The sequence below is a fragment of the Pyrus communis genome, chromosome 11, assembly GCF_963583255.1.
Source record: "Pyrus communis chromosome 11, drPyrComm1.1, whole genome shotgun sequence".
Taxonomy (NCBI): Eukaryota; Viridiplantae; Streptophyta; class Magnoliopsida; order Rosales; family Rosaceae; genus Pyrus; species Pyrus communis.
The window spans coordinates 14,287,733-14,306,965 of NC_084813.1; the positions used below are offsets into that span (position 1 = coordinate 14,287,733).

Here is a 19,233-nt window from a genome sequence, read left to right on the forward strand (position 1 = left end):
TGTATATTGACTGTATATCTTCATATTCTTCTAACTTAAACAATTCCATTAAATGTACTTTTTCTCTCGGCTGTTTACCTAATTTTGGACATTTAGGTCTAATGTGTCCAACTTCTCCATATGAATAACATTTACAACTACTCTTATTTTTTGGTGCTTTATATTTTCTAATCCAAGGTCTGCCACTTCTTTTTCTAAATTGTTTTGGAATGTATTTTCTCTTCCTATATGTTCTTGAAGGTTTTATGCTGAAATTCTTATACTGTTTATATGATTTATATTTCTTTTTGTATATTTTCTTATGCTTATTTTTCTTATGGCAACCATATTGTTGTGGTAAATCTATATTTTTACAACTCATGTAAAATTGTTTCCTAATTTGTCTCTTAACTTTTGTTTGACTACACTCTTGTCTAAGTATATCATATACATGTTGAATTCTAAGTCGTATTGCAATATTATTTTTCTTTGAATGCTTTTGCCTTTCATTCCAAATCTTTTCTCTTATTTGTCCTTTTATTTTTGTCATATAAGTATCTAATAAATTAATATCATTAATTCTACTTGTTCTTCCTAAATATTAAAAAAAAAATTTGTGGTATACTCAGGTATATACTGTAAATCACAAATTTGTAATTGTTCTAAATTTCTAATTGCTCTTATTTGTTCTTGTTCGCTTCTACCATCTAACCTATTATGATCTAAAAATTCTTGCTTAATCAAAGTAACAAAACCATTAATATTAAAATTTGTTTTAGCTGCCTGATGCTGTTCAGGATTTTGAACTTTCCATGACTGGAAATAATAAAAAAACTAAACCATCTAAGGTATGTTCAAAATAGTTTAACATATTTTGTGAATTACTAAAATATAACAATAATGATGCATGTACGCAACCTTTCTCCCATCTCTCAATCGTTCTCTCCCAATCTTGTGGATCTACATTATCTAAATTTAATATATTTCCTGCTATATTAATTTGTTCTAATCCTCTTAGATATGGAATCCTATTTTTTCTAGATGGTTTCATCTTACTTTTATCCGTATAATCTACTCTAGCTTGTTTTTTATATTGTTCATTTGTTGGTCTAAAAAATTGTTGATCAGTTCTACCTATGTGTCTTGGATTTGGATTTTCTTCTCCTGATGTGCTACTTTCTTCTGCTGGATTACATTCTGCTTTTAATTCTAATAAATTATTATATTCTTTTTATCCTAAAATATGTTCTACTCCTATTTCTAAAATTAAAATTTTCATCTCTTCATCTGAAATTTTGTGTAGTCTTAAATCATATGTCTTATATTTTTCGAAATATTGTTCTTCATCTAAATGATCAATATCTTCTATAAGCTTATTTACAATATGATCAAAAAAAATTTCAACTAAATTAATATCTAAATTATCAAAAGCCATATGGATACTCTCATTTTCGATCTCACCTTCATCCTCTTCTATTTTTTCTAGTTGCTTGTAATTACTAAACCTAATTATTGCTTGACCTGTACTAGTTTCATATATTTGTAGTTTATCTGGTTGTCTATTTCTTGCGCCTTGTAAATTAGGTAATGTCCACTGAATTCATTCTAAAAAGCTATTATCTACGGGTTTTGCTTCATCATATTTACATGTTTACTACCAAATGTTTGAACTAAATTTTTGAAATTCTAAATTAAACTTATGATTATATCTATCAGACACTTTACCAATATACATTAAGTTAATACACAAATTTTTATACTCTCATGTCATATTATAATTTTTTGTTCTTATGCTCACTTCAATATATTTACTAAATTCATTAATTGTCATGACATAATTTGGAATACATCCTATGACTACTAAGTTTGAACTTAAGTCTACTTCAGCTGTTCCTATTGCTGCTTGCTGGTGATTATCCCATCTATCATCATATATGTATACTAAAGCTTTTGTGCCTACTTGTGCTCTGGTTAATCTTGCTATTCCAATTAATATTGTTCCTATGTGAATCTGACTGAAATGTGATTTTCTCAAATGAGTAACTGCTTCTTTACTGATTAAATTAAGTTAACGTCTTTATTAATACAACTAATTTCATGTTGATTGATGCTACTTACAATTCTTTTCAAATAAACCTAATTGATACAAATTATATTTATTTTTCTGTGTTCTCTCGAAACCTCTTCTAATAAATTCTTGTGCTTCTTTTTCATTTGGATAAATATCTTCAGCTTTAACTACTTCTTTTCCTTTTCTCCTAAAAAGTTCTATTTTCTATTATCAAAAGGACTTATCTTAGGTCTACTAATATTATTATTTGCACTTAAAGTTAAATTTTCTAATTTTTCTAACAAAGATGGTGGAAGTGATGAAGATGCGTTATGTAAAACTTGGTTTATTTTTGCTTTTTGTTCTTCAACTTGATCTAATTTCTTAGCCAAACTTAAACCTAATTGAATAATTAAATTATTTTTCCTAATGGGAATATTACTATTGACTACTTGTGTTGAAAAATTTGTTAAACCTACTGGTTCTTTATCTAACTTACTAGTTTCTTTCAAGCTTGGATATATTTTCAGCTAGTTCTAGAATCGGTCATTAAACTAATAATCCATCTATTTTATTATGTAACTTATCTACTTGTTCACTCAACTCTTTTGTTTTTTTTTTTTTTTTTTTTTTTTTTTTTTTTGTTTGAACTTCTAATTTTAACTGCTCAACTATTTCTAATGATCTAAGTTCTACTTGCTTAGGTTTGCTATCTATGAGGTCAATAAGCTCTTTTACCTCTCTTTTGCTAGGAGACCTTTGAATATATTTATTATTATCTTCTAACTGAGATGTAATATAATCTAGATTTTGTCTATTTGTTTTTATGGAATTTTCTGAAAATGTTCTACCAACTGGTTTAACAAATGATTATGCTTGTTATTTTCTAACTTTATATTTTCTGCTTGACTAATAATAAGATCTACTATACTATTGACTTGTGGATTTTCTTCACTAGGCAAAATATGATTATGCTTTCTCAATGGAAAATAACAAACTAAACTATTTTGGTCTAAGGTTATTTTTCTTTTTTGTGGTTCACTAATTTTAAATTAAGATAGCCTATCATAAACTACAGTTTACCTTTCTCTAAAGTTACTGCTAACTGGTTTCTTAGGAACTCTCTTTTTTCTCTCAAGGTCTCTAAAACTTGATATGTTACTCTTTTTGCTTCTATAACTTTATGTTGCACTTCTATGGTATTATATTTATGAATAAATGAAGGATGTTCAAGGTAACCAAGATAAAACTTTTGCTTCTTCAAAGTCCTACTAATTCTTTTGGATATGTATGCTAATCTTCTCTTTATGCTAGTTATAGTTGCGTGCTTGGGATAATAAATACCTGGTGGTTATGGTTGACAAGGTCTACAAGGACAATAATATCTGTTGTTCATACAAAATAAACAAGTGTGATATCAGTTGTGTTAATGAATTCCGTCCTCAAGTTACTTTACTATTATAATTATACTATTAAAATGCTAAACTTGGTTTTGATACCAGATTCGGAAAGCAGGCCCGGTTAAATAGTCAGATGACCATTATAACAACTAGACATAAAACCTTGCACATGAAACTCGACATGTTTCAGCATGACGGCTACTCACTGTATAAGGCCTTAACGGTTGAACTCAGAGGTACGAAGAACTCAGAGGTACCCTGATTAATGTCCCCTTATTTGTATGGCAAGCATTGAACTATAATAGAGTGCTCGAACAAAGTATGATCGTCAGTTTAGCAGGTTAATAATATAACTACAATAGTGTTTCCCTGTTTTGGACTAGTAGTCTATTTAGACAATCACACTAAAGAAGGAAAAGAAAACTTACTTAAGACTTGGAGATTGCTTGAATATGTACACCTGAACTTTTATTGATATATAGAATGTTTACAAAGATAATTGTTTACAAGAAAGTGTTTACAAGGAAGTGTTTACAAGGATGATATGAAGGCTCTGGATGAAGATGGTGTGAGTATATGAGAGTAGGGTGTTTAGGTGTTGAGATGTTGAAGTGTTGAGGTGTGTTTTTACAATGAATGGAACTCCTCTTATATAGATTGAGTGAGTACTCTGAAAAATTAAAATATTTACAAATGTATGGTATGGACATCTCCTTGGTACTTGTCATCTTCTACTGTTGCTTAAATTGTCAGCACTGTTTCTAAAACATGGTCTGACTTATTTGTCTTTTTCTGTTTTGCATGTGAACTTGATTGTCTTGATATATGCATGTGAGCTTATAGTTGTCTCCTGGAGTCCAATTTTTGCTTTTGCATGTGATATCTCTGAGATGCTTTTTTCCTTGTCTTCTTTTCCACGCCCATTTTGGGTATTATTGAAAAAATTTGTCTTGATGATTAAAAGGAAAGTTTTTGGGGGATTTTGGTTAGTTTTCCCAATTATTAATGAATTTGGTGAGAAGTAAATGTAAATGGGGCTAGAAGAGGTATATGCAGCCCATCAAGGGAAAAAGAAGATGGCTCGGGTTTTGCATAAACAAGGATGAAACTTCTCTTCCATGTCGAATTCTTGTTGCAAGTTCATCACCTTTTCATTTTTCTTCAAAAATGGCCATTCATCTTTTGATGTCTGTTCAGCAAAAAATGAGGACCTGTACGTAATTTTTCAATTTATGGGTTTCTTGGTCTTTTTATTTTACAAGCATATTTGAAATTTACACGTTTGCATACTCATTTGTTCATAAAGTTTATATATTTACATGAGAACAGGAACAAGATTTCAGGCTGGCAAGCACTTGAATTAAAAACAACATTATGGGATCCAAAACTTCGACTGGAAAAAAAAAATGAGGCAATTATACTAATGGGGTCAGTGGAGCGATGTTGCTTATGGAACTCACACGAACCTGCTGCTGCTCCCATTGTTTACTCAGTTGTCCCTGTGAAAGAAGAGTAAAGTGAAAGCCATTAAAATTCAGTTTATTCATGATAGTTTTGTCACTACATAGTCTATAGTTCTATACCTGCTTCTTCTGCTTGATTTTCTGGCTGTGAAGATGTGCTCGATTGGCTCTTTGAGGTTTCCGGGTTCTTGAGCTGCGGATCGCTTATTACTTCCTGCACAAGATGTGACCTTGTCAACTATTTTGGTGTTTAAGAATGAATTTGATTGCATGATTCACTAGATTATGTGTATGGTGAATGAAGAAATGGATGTTAAATTCATTGCTTCCAATCCCTAGAATAGAAAAAAATTTAGGATTTGGAGGGTACATTTCCTTCACGCCTAATCCATCGTCTGTAAGATGTGAGTTTCAAGAAGAATGAGTTCTTGTTCTCAACAAACTGATAGCTCAGTATGTGAGTTACCATGTTGAGGAAATTTCGATCCTACTTGGCTAAGATTAAGAGTCCTAATAACATGCAATTATATTCTTGTAACCTTACCAAGTCTTGACAAGAGTTCAATATCAACAAGGACTATACCGAAACCCTAATCTATTTGGACTATCCAAGGTATCAGTTAATAGGCTTGATATCAAGGAAATTTGGATATATATAGGGAGGTCCCTGCACTCACAGCACCATCCTTTTTGAGCGAACCCTATTCTAGCTGAATTATTGGCTGCTGAGTGTAGAAGACCTTTTATCATTCATTGCAGCAATGTCGAGCTCTTCTTTAGGTAAGTCTATTATGTTTACGTATGCATGTCATCGTATGTATGTGACTCTATGCATGCAGTGTTTAAATAACTAACATGTGGTATCAGAGCACACACTGTCGTGTTTAGAATCCTTATAAGCACAAGAATATATTGAATAAATGTATGATCCTGACATGAGACTTCCGCGCAAAGAAACTGATACAGTTATCGACTATTACCTAGCGACACTATGTTTTAATTTACATCACTTATACATGCATATATATATATATATGTGTGTGTGTGTGTGTGTGTGTGTGTATGTGTGTACCTGTTCTGCAAGTTTAATTTGCAGGAGAACAAGGATGAGTCTCCAGATCTCGAAGAACCAAAACCTAATGAGTTATTATCACTATATGACTTGACAGACAAATCTTTTGTGAACATGTTCAATTTCAACTCAAAAGTGTTTGTATCATCCTTCAATTTATCTGTTCAAGTTGAACAGAACTATTGAACTGATGGTGAATATATTTTGAGATAATTCTAAAGAATTCTTATATTCAATCATGTTTAATTGGTGTATAAGTGAGATGCAAAATTAATATTGATGCAATTTTATCTACTCAAAAGTGTTAAAATTGCGTCACTAATGTGAAATTTTGTATTTCAGTTGTGCAAACTCTAATATAATTAGTTTTAGATCTAAAGATGTGACTGGTATTATATGACTTTTGATGCCATTAATTGTTCATACCTTAAACTTTTAATGAAGAGCTTATGAGAACAAATACTGAACATATATTGTTGATGCAGCTATGACTTCTCTTAACTTCTCTAATATCGAAACACTAATTGGTTCCAACTATAAGAAGTGGAAGGAAGACATCGAGATAGCCCTTGTCATGATGGATTTCGATTTGGCCTTAAGGGAAGACAAACTTGCAGCGATAACAGCTACAAGCAGAGCAGAAGAAAAACTGAAGTTTGCTCAATGGGAGAAGGCAAACAAAATGGCTCTCATGATTATGAGGAGGGCCATGACAAGCAGTGTGAAAGGTGGCATTCCAAAGAGTGACAGTGCAAAAGAATTTTTCTATGCAGTGGGGAACAAATTTAAGGAGTCTAAGAAAGCTGAAACGAGGAATTTTCTCACAAAACTTACATCCATGAAGTTTGATGGTGTTGGTAGCATGAGAGAACACATACTAAAGATGTCAGACATAGCACAGAAGTTGAAAGACCTGGAGCATCTGATCACAGATCAGTTTCTAGTGCATATGGCATTGAATTCCTTTAGTGCACAGTATGGTCAGTTGAAAGTGTCATACAACACTCAGAAAGTAACCTGGGACATCAATGACTTAATCTCCATGTGTGCACAAGAGGAATTGAGGTTGTCAACTGATAAAGTGGAGACTGTGAACCTAGTTCACACAGCAAAGGGCAAACATGTTGCAGTTGATCAGTCATATGTGGCTGCTGGTAAGTAGAAGAAAAACTCACATTTTTCTTCTTTTAAAAATGCTAACCCCCTTAAACAATCTCAAAAGTTTAAAGCTATCTTTGAAGCACCAAAGCCTTGTTATTTCAACAAAGAAGTTGGTCATCTAAGGAAAGAATGCACTGGTTTTAAAAATTGGCTTGTTAAGAAAGGTAATGAAATCAATGTTTATGTTTGTTTCGAGTCAAATTTGATTTACGTACCTCCTTATGGTTGGTGGTTTGATGCTCAATCCATATTACAAATACCTTGCAGGGTTTCACAAACCTAAAGGAGAGAAATAATGAAGTTTACAATTTTTTTGTTGGGAATGGGAGCAAAGTAGCAGTCGAGTCAGTTAGCAGTGTCTCTTTAAAGCTTTCTTTTGGTTTTATTTTGTTTTTAAGTCCAGTACTCTATGTACCTTCCATGAGAAAGAATTTGATTTCAGCTTCTAAGTGAAATCAGGCTATACTTTTATTGGAGACATTGAAGGTGTAAGACTTTTCCATTCGAATAAATTAGACACCTTGCTTGGTTACACCTTCCTTCATGTTGATATGTGGCAATTGCAGTGTGATTATTTACATGAATGCTTTACAGTTTATCATATTGGTTCCAAGAGACTGTCTCAAAATGAAAACTCTCCTATACTTTGGCATAAAAGACTCGACCACATATCCAAAGAAAGACTTGTGATTTTAACTAAACAAAATCTCATCCTAAACCTTGATTTTGAAACTCTCCCAACTTGCATTGATTGTTTCAAAGGGAAAATGACCAATACTAGAAAATTAGGATCCACAAGAAGCAACCAACTATTAGAGATAATCTATACAGATGTGTGTGGCCCTTTCCCAAATAAAACAATTTGTGGCAACTAATGCTTTGTCATTTTCATTGACGATTTTTCAAGATATTGTTATGTATACCTTATATCTGAAAAATCTTTTGTTCTTGACTGTTTTAAGACATACAAAACTGAGGTTGAAAACTAGCTAAAAAAGAGCATTAAAATAGTGAGATCGGATAGGGGTGGTGAGTATTTTGGCAGGTTCACAAAGACTGGACAACACGAGGGGGCCTTTGCGTCTTACCTTGAAGCCTCGGGGATCATTGCTCAATACACCACTCCAGGTACTCCACATCAAAATAGAGTGGCAGAAAGGAAGAACAGAACCCTAAAGGACATGATTCGATCCATGTTTTCAAGGTCTAAACTTCCAATCTGTTGCGGGGAGAAGCACTCAAAACAACAAACTATACATTCAATAAGGCTCTAAGCAAGTCTTTCAAAGTTAGACTTTTTGAAGCATGGACAGGAAAAAGGCCAAGCTTCAATCATTTTCATGTCTGGGAATGTAAAGCTGAGACACGGTTTTATAATCCTCACAAGAAAAAGTTGGATCTGAGAACTGTAAGTTGCAGGTTCATTGGATATGCTGACAAGTCCAAGGGTTTTAAGTTCTATCGTCCTGATTCTCACACTAGAATTCAGGAGACCAACAATGCAAAGTTTATTGAAGATCTTGAAGAAGAAACAATTTAACACATCAGCTCAAATTTCGAAGAAGTTGGAAATGAAATTGGTTAGCCCTTTGCAACAACTGATGCACTGTTACTTGGAACTCAAGAAAACTCATTTACTTTCCCAACTATTTTACAAACTACTTAACCAATGAACACCATGTCTTTTCCTGAAACATTGAATGGTTATGATCCTGAACCTCAAATCCCCGAGCACCCAGTCCTTTAGGATGCTGCTCAACCATTACAAGAAGTGTAGTTGCCTATTAGACAGTCAAACAGGCAAAGAAAACCAGTGATTCTACCTGATTTTGTGTAGCTACAAGAGACTGAATATGATATAGGAAATGATGATGATCTTCTAACTTTTAATCAAACTATCAATAGCTTAAGAACAGACTTATGGCGTGCAGCTATGGTCGAAGAACTTGTAGCTATGGAGAAGAACCAAGTTTGGACACTGGTACCACTTCCATGCAATGCTAAGCCTTTTGGCTGCAAATGGTTGTTCAAAACTAAAAGAAATGCAAAGAGAAAGGTTGAAAGACACAAAGCTAGTCTTGTAGCTAAGGGTTTTACACAACGGGATGGTATTGACTATAATGAAACCTTTTAACGAGTTTCATCCAAAGGCTTTTTGAGGGTGATCATGGCTTCAACATCACATTTCAATTTGGAATTACATCAAATGGATGTAAAATCAGCCTTTCTCAATGGTGTTTTGGATGAAGAAATAGTATTGGTTCAGCCACTAGGTTTTGAGTAGAAAGGGAAGGAGTCTATGGTCTGCAAACTTAACAAATCGATCTATTGGTTAAAGCAATCATCTAGGCAGTGGTACATCAAATTTGACCATGTTAACTGAAAGGTTTGATATGAAAGATCTTGGTGATGCTTATTTCGTTCTTGGTATTGAGATTGAGTGAGATAGATCCAAGAGGATGCTAAGGTTATCTCAAAAGTCCTATATTGACAAAATCATGAAGAGGTTCAACATAGAGAAATGTGCAGGTGGCGAGCTTCCCATTGCAAAGGGTGATAAGCTTAGCATTGACCAAGTTGAGAATTTGGAAATGGTGGCTTATTCCAATTCAGATTTGGCAGGTTGTGTTGATGATAGAAAGTCTACAAGTGGATATGTTTTTCTTTTTGCTACTTGTGCAATTTCGTGGAAAAGCTCCAAGCAAAAGGTGATTTCTTCTTCAACTATGGAGGTTGAGTTTATTGGTTGTTACATTACCACCAAACAAGCAATCTGGTTGAGGAATTTTATCATGGAATTGAAGGTTGTAGACTCAGTTGAAAAATCGATAACTATTTACTGTGACAACAAGGCTGCAGTCTTCTTTTCTAGAAACAACAAGATGTCCATTGCTTGCGGATTAATGGACATTAAGTACTTGCGTGTGAGAGTTGAAGTCAGAAAATGACTGATCAACATAGTTCATATTGGAACTGATTTTATGGTAGCTGATCCAATGACTAAGGGCTTACCAGTGGGAGTGTTCAAGAAACATGTCTACTACATGGGGATGCGAGAGGATTTTGATTATGTTAATGAGTGGGAGTAGTAAACCCATTGATTGTTTTTCTGTTATGTTTCCTTTCGATTAATTGGATGCTTTCATAATGTTTTGTTCTCATGTTATGTTATAGTAATAATATGAGCCATACTTTTGTATGAGGCTCAGTTCAGGAGTTGAATGTTGTTTATCAACTTAAAACCTTTGAATTCTGTCAAACAACACAATGCTTATGGTGAAGAGATTACATACTGCATTTATGGTTTAGTATTCGAAGCCATAAGTGACAGGTTGTTAAAGGTTGAATTGCAACTTTTGGGGACTCAATGATCACCTTAGTCTTAGCCAATGTAATATAATTTTTCTTGGACACTCAAGTGGGAGAATGTAAGATGTGAGTGTCAAGAAGAATGAGTTCCTGTTCCCGACAAACTGATAGCTCAGTATGTGAGTTACCATGTTGAGGAAATTTCGATCCTACTTGGCTAAGATTAAGAGTCCTAATAACATGCAATTATATTCTTGTAACCTTATCAAGTCTTGACAAGAGTTCAATATCAACAAAGACTATACCGAAACCCTAATCTGTTTGGACTATCCAAGGTATCAGTTAATAGGCTTGATATCAAGGAAGTTTGGATATATATAGGGAGGTCCCTGCACTCATAGTGCCATCCCTTTTTAGCAAACCCTATTCTAGCTGGATTATTGGCTGCTGAGTGTAGAAGATCTTCTATCATTCATTGTAGCAATGTCGAGCTCTTCTTCAGGTAAGTCTATTATGTTTACGTATGCATGTCATTGTATGTATGTGATTCTATGCATGCAGTGTTTAAATAACTAACATCATCTACCTTCAACTTGGACAAGATTTGGAAGTTGCATGCATGCATTTCTTCCTTCAACATGCATTGATTCCAACGAGTTATCGTATCCAATCGAATCCTAGACACTTAATTTGTAATACCAGGAATATGCAGGGAGGGTTGAGAATTTATGTATAGTTTTTTAGGTAGACATATGAAAATAAATGCTTCTGAACTTTTGAGTTTTCTTGACTTACTTGTTGATCGGCAGCGTGACTGTGATTAAGGGAAGGGCTATAACTGCCTCCTAATAACTTGTGGTTCATCTTTTCGTCAGCAAGTTCTCTCAGTTTATTCAGTGTCGGCAGTATCACAGTGCCAAGATCTGGCCTGTCCTTTCGTCTAAGTTCTGCACATTGGATTGCTAGCTTTGCAAAGCTCAAGGCTTCTTCATATGGCCAATCAGGCACAGCTGGGTCTAGCATCCCCTCAAATGTGCCCTTTTCAATTGCAGTTTCGACCTGGTGAGTCAACCCCATAGGTGGCCTACTTGTTACCAATTGAAGAAGCATAATGCCCAAGGAGTACACATCAGATTTTACACCAAGCATTCCTGTCTGCTGATACTCAGGGTCAATATAGCAGAATGTTCCGGCAGTTGCTGTCATGAGGCACTGTGTCACGTTTTCAGCAACAGCTGGGACAAGTCTGGCTAATCCGACATCACTAATCTTGCTCACGTAGTTTTGATCTAGCAAAATGTTGCCCGGCTTGAGGTCACGGTGCACCAAGGGTTCCGGCTTGGTCTGGTGAAGAAAAAGTAGGCCTGTGGCAACCTCAGCTGCTATTTGGAACCTCAGTTGCCAAGATAGAGCTGGGGTGTTCCCTTTCCTTGAGAGACAGTCGTCTAAGCTTCCATTGGCCATGTATTCATATACTAGAATGCCATACTCTGGACAGGCTCCTAGAAGTAACACCATGTTGGGATGTCGAATGCAGCTAAGTATGTCGATCTGCATTGAATCATGAAAGAAGAGGTTAGCTAAATTTTTCCATATAATATCTTTCTACTTTTATGTTTGTCGGATGAAACTTAGAACGAAATGTAAGATAATAAGCATGCTGTAAAAGAAAAAATGCATGTTCAACTTGTAACGGAAACTAGAATGTAGGATAGCTAATTTTATTCGAAAATCTTTGGCCATTGTGTGGAGTTCACTACTTATACTTACCTTTGTCCAATGGAATTTGTTTTAGCACAAAACCAAGTTAAAAGAAAATTTAACGAATCATGAGAGCTAGTCAAGATTCTCTGTCCCTTTACCTCTTTCTGAAACTGTGACCTTCCTTGAGCAGCATCCGGACGCAAGACCTTGACTGCAACAGGTGTGTGATCGAGGTAGCACTTATAGACAGGACCATAACCTCCTTCCCCAATTTTTCGAGATGGCAAAAAGTGTTCTGTTGCTTCTTCAATCTCCTCAATGGAATACCTCCTATACTTGTCATCAGTGTGGGCTAGATTTGATAATAGCTTCCTCATGTCCTCTGCTTCTCTAAGAGCCTTAATTTCTGCGTTTGCCCGTTTATTTGACTCCAACTCTGCAATCCTTTTAGCTGCATCAGCTGCTTCTATGGCTGCCTTGCACCTAGCTTTTTCTCTCTCCGCAACTGCCTGTGCTGCTTCTTGAGCCAATCGTGCTTCCTCAAGTTTTTGTTCCTCTTCAGCCCTCCAGCTGTGCAGCTCCATTTCCTACAGGGGACGTAAGTTTGAATGGAATCATGAAAAAATGCAGGAAAAAAAAATCTAACTTGCACTCACTTTCTGTTTAGCTGTAAGTGCTTCTCTGCATGCCGTACTGTACATGTCCATTGTTTGCTTCAGCTCTAGCTTTAGCCTCCTCATCTCCGATTCTACTTCTTCCTGCATCAGTTTAATAAATGCAGTGAAAAAAATCATCTAGACAGTGTACGGAAAGATATTGCAACAAAATTTGAGAAAGGGATGATGGTGAAAAAAATCATCATATAAGGTGTAAAAGGTTTGAGATTTTCGGATGCTTACCAGGTTCTCTGATGACCATGAAGATGATGTTTGGTTGCTTTCATGTGAAATTGACAAGAACTCTTGCGGAAAATTGAGTTCTGCGAACTTAGGTCCTAGGCGCATTGATCCAAAGCTTTGGTCTGAGATGGTAGATAGCCGCCCTCTGTCCATATATTCATACATCACAGATGAAGCTCGGTCAGTGCTTGCCCTGTCGGAGCTTATAAATGATCTCTCACTTTCCGATTCTGAGAACCCTCCACTAATCCTTCCATTACTAAAACCTCCTCCTCTTGTATATATATATCTGTTTCCAATCAGGACGATGGATCAGTCTTTTCGGTAGATTACATGGCATCAATCACTACGCATACCAGCATTGTGAGAAGAAATTGCCTTGCCATGTCATGTTGTACCCAAAAACCAGGTTTAGTATGCTATGACTTACCTGGCAGCTTCATCTGGCAAGTTACGAGGCTTGAACGATGGTCTGGCTGCTGGATAGAGAGGATCCAAAAAATGCGTTTATTATTGCTCAAGCAAAATTGGTTTTGAAGATAGCTTACTTAATAATTGAAAGAAACAAACCTTTCAAGTACATATTCTGTCCTGGTGTTTCAGCTGCTTTAGCACTTTGCTGATTTAATGCCTCTATTTGGGCAAGTAGTGGAGAACTGTAAGCTGCTGGACGAGAAGCATGTCGCTCAGAGTGGATTTTCCCTTTGGAGATGACATATACGGTGCAGAAATCAGGTGCCCCTTTTGATACACTGCTTGGAATACTTGATGATTTGAATCTGAATGAGAAAATCATCGATTTTTAAGCACCCTAAATGATTCCACACAACCGTATGTTGGGTTTACATGTACTATGGCATCGATAAATGTGTCATATTTCTTACTGATTACACTTATGAGAGTCAAATACATTAACCATGACATTTTGAAAACAATCAACGTGTTCCTGCTTGGATCAGCATCATGCTATTATTTTACGGAATATTGAGTAACAATATGTTTTCATCGATAGTGCGTGCTTTTGCTCGCGGATAATGCTTTTTCTTATTGTAACATTTTGTTCAATTGTCATTCTTTGCATGATAGAAAAATCTAATAAAGGTAAATATTAGACCGAGGCAATTACCTTATAAATCCATGCTTTGTTGGAGCTCCCAGAACCAAATTCTCAATTGCAGCGCAAGAAGCATATTCTGTTACTGCTTTTGCTATATCTGAGTTTTCAAGTATGATATCAATGCAGTTTATCTGAGAAAACAAATTTGCAAGACATGAGAAAACAATTGAAAAGTAACAAAAATATAACCATACAAAACCACGAATCATAATACAAGTAATGCGATGATAATTCACTCTTCCCAAAAGGGTACATTTATTTGATTTTTAAATGATGGTATGTACTTTTTAAGACAAGTTTTTGTAAGACACGCTTTGATATGTATAATGTGTTCACTGCAAAGTCTGATAATGCATGAGATTTTAGGGTTCTGCTCCAAAAAAATTGATAAAGCATTTCTTGCAGGGTGGTCATGGAATAAGCTTTCAAAGGAAGAGCTCCAAAACCTACGTCCTTACGAGCACAATAGCAATGGAAGGTAAGGAACAGATCCTTGGTCATCTTTTCAAGCTGCTGTTTGTGCGGTGATTGAAACGGATTGTTTATATTGCATACAATGGCATTGTTTCCAGCTACTGCACCAAAAATAGAAGTTGTAACACTGTCTACCATTGAAAAGTAAATTTTTAGCTCCAGATAGAGACAGATTACATGAAGAACAAACTGATGATGTCTTCTGAACAACATGTAGTAAAATGACAGTTTGGCCCTTGGTGAGAAGATGCTCAGCAGCCCATCGGAGTGCATTTTGGCTCCCCTTCTGATTGTCTATGGCAACTGCCACCAATCCATTTCCTCCTGCGCCCTTCTTTGCAACATTTCCTCCTTTTACAGACCACATTTTCTCAAAATCCTCTATGAAAAATGGAATGTTTCTAGGATACAGTTTTCTATGGGGACATCCGAGAATACTAGAATGATACAGAGAAGATAAGCATGACTTCTCCACAAAGATGATACGCATAAATCGAGAATGTTAACTGGCCTAGAGATCTATGAGTCCTGAAACCTGTTCTTCCTGATGAAACGAATATAAAAATAAAAATAAATTACTATACTTTAGATTTAGGGTTTACAAGAACTTAGGCGGTACAACAGGCATATGAGTTTTTGCATTTGTTTGGTCTTTCTTTCCTTTTTTTTCTTTTCGTTCAGAACCTGGCGGTTTTTCTATTTTGGCTTTTCAAATAGAAGCCTCAGAATTCAGGAGGTAGCCTGGCGATTGAGAGAGTTGTTGCCAAAAGTAGAAGATCTAAGAGTAGGCAATGGATATCCCCCTCTCTCTCACAAAATACTTTTTTTTTTTTAGTGACGATAAATCTGGGTGAGGATTTGAATTTTGAATTTTGAATTTTGAATTTTTAAGCTAACTACTATAAATATTTGATGTTGTAACACAATGTGATTAAGTAAATTCCGAATGTAGATAAATAATGAATTCTTTGAAATCTAGAAGATCTTTCTTATTAGACCTTGTATTACTTGGTGAACAAATTATTCTTTCCTTCTTATTATTATAAAGGGTCAATATTAGTTTACTACCCTTATCTTTCGTGATTTTCAACATTTAGTACATCAATTTTTTTTCGTCCCAAAGTCATACCATCCGTTAGTCAAACTGTTAATTCTTTCGTTAAGTAATGACGTGACATCTGGACCATAACTGGACGCCATGTGTCATTAAAAATATTAAAATAATTAATTAAATAAAAGTTAAAAAAAAAAAAAAAAAAAACCCCTGCCCCCAACCCAGAAGAAGAGGGAAAAAAAAAAACCCAGTCCCGACCCAAAAGTAGAAGAAAAAGAAAAAGAACCCGAAAGCAAAAGAAGGAAAAAAAAAAATAAAAAAAAACCAGTTCGTCCTCACCCCACCCACCCCCACCCAAAAAACCCAAAACCAGTTCCATCCCCCCAGAAAAACAAGGAAAAAAAAAAATCAAAAACCCAGTTCATCCTTTCCCCCTAACCCAAAACTTCCCCCAACCCAGAAGAAGTCCCCTTCCCCGTGCCCCCCCCCCCCCTCTTCTCCCCATCTTCATCTTCTTCCCCCTTCCTACAACCCAAAAAGCAGAAGAGAAAAAAAAAAAAAAAACCAATTTGTCTTCCCCCCTCCCCACCCCCTCTTCTCCCTGCACCCAACCTCCCCACCTTCGCACCCACCCTCCACACCCAACCTCGCACCCATTACCTGCAGCCCAAAAAAAAAAAAAAAAAAAAAAAAAAACCCAAATCTTGTTGAGGTGGAATCGGGAAACCTTAGCCAAGCCGGGTGCGGGTTGTAGAATAGAGAAAATAGGGAAAGGGTGGGGTTATAGAATAGAGAAGGGAGGGAGAGGGTGCGCCGGGGGGGGGGGGTGTAAAGAAATGGGGAGATAGAATACGAGAAGCTTGTAGGTTTTTTTTTTAAATTTTTTTTTATTATTTTTTTAAAATATTTATTTATTTATAATAATAATAATAATAATTTTTTGAATTTCCATGTGGACCCTTAATGACACGTGGCGCCCATTCATTGTCTACATATGTGCCACATTATCAGTTAATGGGAGACTTAACAGTTTGATTAACGGATGTATGAGACTGTTCCAAAATTAACACTTTAGGTATGACTCTGGGAAGCAAAAAAATTTATGTACTAAATGTTGAAAACCACGAAACATGAGGGTAGTAAACTGATATTAACCCTATTATAAATAAAGGCACTATACATGATGAATATCATCACAGAATTTCTCAAGCCTTTCTTCATTTTCCCTTTGCCACACCTTCTTCTTTCTCTTTCTAGATTTTAGGTCACAACTAAGGTTTCAAAAGACGCTAGTTGGGCGGCGGATTAGGGTCTAGTACTAGGTGAGAGCATAAGCAGACTAGGCAGATTTAAGTAAACTTATTATATATCATCTAAATAAGTGTTTGTTTATACTTAAAAAATAAATAATTGTATTGGGATATATAAATTGAAAAATAGAATTACATATAGATTAGAAAGTATTGTAACCTATTGAAAACATGGGGAATCAGAATATAATGAGTGCTCATCTAAGTATTCAACAAGTTACTTACAATTTATTAAAATAAAATAAAATGCAAAATGAAAGTTATCTATTTTCTATCTAAGTGATAGTCGCAACTTAAATGGGTGACTAGGCGGACGCCTAGACGGGTTAGGCGAACCCCTAATCGAGGCAGTGGCCAACCATCTAGTGCCTAGGGAAGCCTAGACAGCAGTCGGCAGGGATTTTTAGAATAGTGGTCACAAAATGATATTACCATAATTTGCTTCATTACCCGACGCCTGGCAGAGTCAAAGAAATAAAAGGACACCAAGTAGCATAGCATTGTTGTACGGTAGAAAGTATGAATGCTATATGGAAGGGAGAACAGAGCTCTAGCATTGCCATGGATGAAACGACATCACAATCATAGATTAAGGGCTAACAGTTAAACTACAAAGAGTTTGACTTAGACCTTGACCCCCTAGACGACAGCACTCTGGAATCTAAAGCTAAAGAGGACGTTGTCAACATCATTATCAACCTTGACAAGCCAAAATGTAGCTAAGATAAGCTTTAGGTTATCCGATCACGAGAAAGAATTGTTCATAGCTTTCCTAGGAGCCAATAAGGATGTATTAACATGGTCACCAAGGATGCGCTAGGAATTAGCCTTTCTTTTATCTGTCATTGACTCCACTTAGATCCCACTGCCAAGCCGGTTATCCAACGGAAACATAATCATGGCACAAAACGGAGTAAGATCATTGAGTCAGAGATCAGCAAACTCAAGGACACCAACTTTATTGTCGAGGTCCACCACCTCGATTGGTTAGCAATGTCGTACTTGTATAGAAGAATATGAAGTGGAGAGTTCACGTGAACTTCACCAATTTGAACAAGGCATGCCCTAAGGATCCGTACCCTCTTCCTTAGATTGACTTGCTGGTAGACTTCACGGCAGGGCACAAGTTACTAAGCTTTATGGACGCCTACTTCGGTTACAACCAGATAAAGATGTATGAGCCGAAAATGAAAGCAACTTCCTTCGTTATAAATTGAGGTATGTACTAATCCAGAGTTATACTGTTTGGTCTCAAAAACCGCAAGGGCAACATATTGAAGGTTGGTTAACCAAATGTTCAAGGAGAAAATTGAAAGAATGATGGAAGTCTATAAGTATGACATGGTTGTCAAAAGAAAAAAGAGGAAGAACCATCTCGACCACTTCTAGAAATCCTTTGACTTACTCCAGAAGCACAACATGAAGTTCAACCTGGAGAAGTGTGCTTTCGAAATAACATTTGGAAAGTTCTTGGGTTACCTAGTAACCAAACGCGGAATAAAGGCCAACCATGACCGAATAGAGGCGATCATGGATATAAAGTCCACAAAATAATAAAGGAGATTCTGAATTTGATCGGGAAGGCAGCATCGCTTAGCCATTTCCTTTCATGATCCGCCGACAAGTGCAAACTTTTATTTACTACGATAAAGAAAACTAAAGATTTACTCTGGACGGATGAGTGCGAGGAAGCCTTCATGGAAACTAAAGGAATACCTATCTAATCCGCCATTACTAACTAAACCGGTAGATGGGGATGACTCATTCTTATACCTAGCATTGCCAGACTGCGTGGTCAGCGTGCCTCTAATTCAAGAAGACTCGTAGAAGTAAAAGACGTTATATTATATCTTTAAAGCTCTTCTCAAATCAGAAACTCGATATTCAAAAATGGAAAAACTCATCCTAGCCCTGGTTACTGTAGCCATGAAACTTTGGTTGTACTTCAAATCATTCAGAGTAATCTATATGATGGAATACCTCTACAATCCAACTTGCAAACGCATCTTCTAGAATCACAAAGTGGGCCATCGAGCTGGGGCAGGACGAAATAATTTATCGTTCTAAGACCTCAATCAAAGCCCAAGTGTTCACGAACTTTGTGGCAAAATTCACACTAGTAGTTGAAGACATTCCATCATTCGCGGATTCACAGAACACACCCGAAAATCTTCGTATATAGAAACTCTATGTGGATGGATTTTTGAACGTCAGCGAGGCATAAGGAGGAATGGTCTTAAT

General features: G+C 35.9%; 1 protein-coding gene and 1 non-coding gene across 2 annotated transcripts; one reads left to right on the forward strand and one right to left on the reverse strand.

Annotated features, from left to right (window-relative positions):
* Positions 1-4,673: 4,673 nt before the first annotated feature.
* LOC137709049 (U-box domain-containing protein 35-like) lies at positions 4,674-14,995 on the reverse strand. The gene is made up of 11 exons (XM_068448192.1): positions 14,806-14,995; positions 14,605-14,759; positions 14,164-14,285; positions 13,608-13,816; positions 13,468-13,516; positions 13,038-13,326; positions 12,795-12,896; positions 12,297-12,725; positions 11,230-11,985; positions 5,013-5,106; positions 4,674-4,928 (listed from the first exon to the last, which is right to left on the reverse strand). Exons 1-11 carry the CDS (start codon positions 14,993-14,995, stop codon positions 4,915-4,917), a joined length of 2,409 nt encoding a protein of 802 aa, XP_068304293.1. The 3' UTR covers positions 4,674-4,914.
* Positions 14,996-15,039: 44 nt separating this feature from the next.
* LOC137709591 (U6 spliceosomal RNA) lies at positions 15,040-15,143 on the forward strand. The gene has a single exon (XR_011064883.1). It is a non-coding gene; the product is annotated as a U6 spliceosomal RNA (small nuclear RNA).
* Positions 15,144-19,233: the final 4,090 nt, after the last annotated feature.

Excerpts from the sequence above, each read along its gene's own strand:
- LOC137709049 (XM_068448192.1), bottom strand. The coding sequence starts at position 14,995 with ATGTGGTCTGTAAAAGGAGGAAATGTTGCAAAGAAGGGCGCAGGAGGA. Across the intron at positions 14,286-14,604 it reads GCTATTGTGCTCGTAAGGAC|ATAAACTGCATTGATATCAT; the intron begins GTAGGTTTTGGA and ends TTGTTTTCTCAG. Across the intron at positions 13,517-13,607 it reads ACAGAATATGTACTTGAAAG|CAGCCAGACCATCGTTCAAG; the intron begins GTTTGTTTCTTT and ends CTCTCTATCCAG.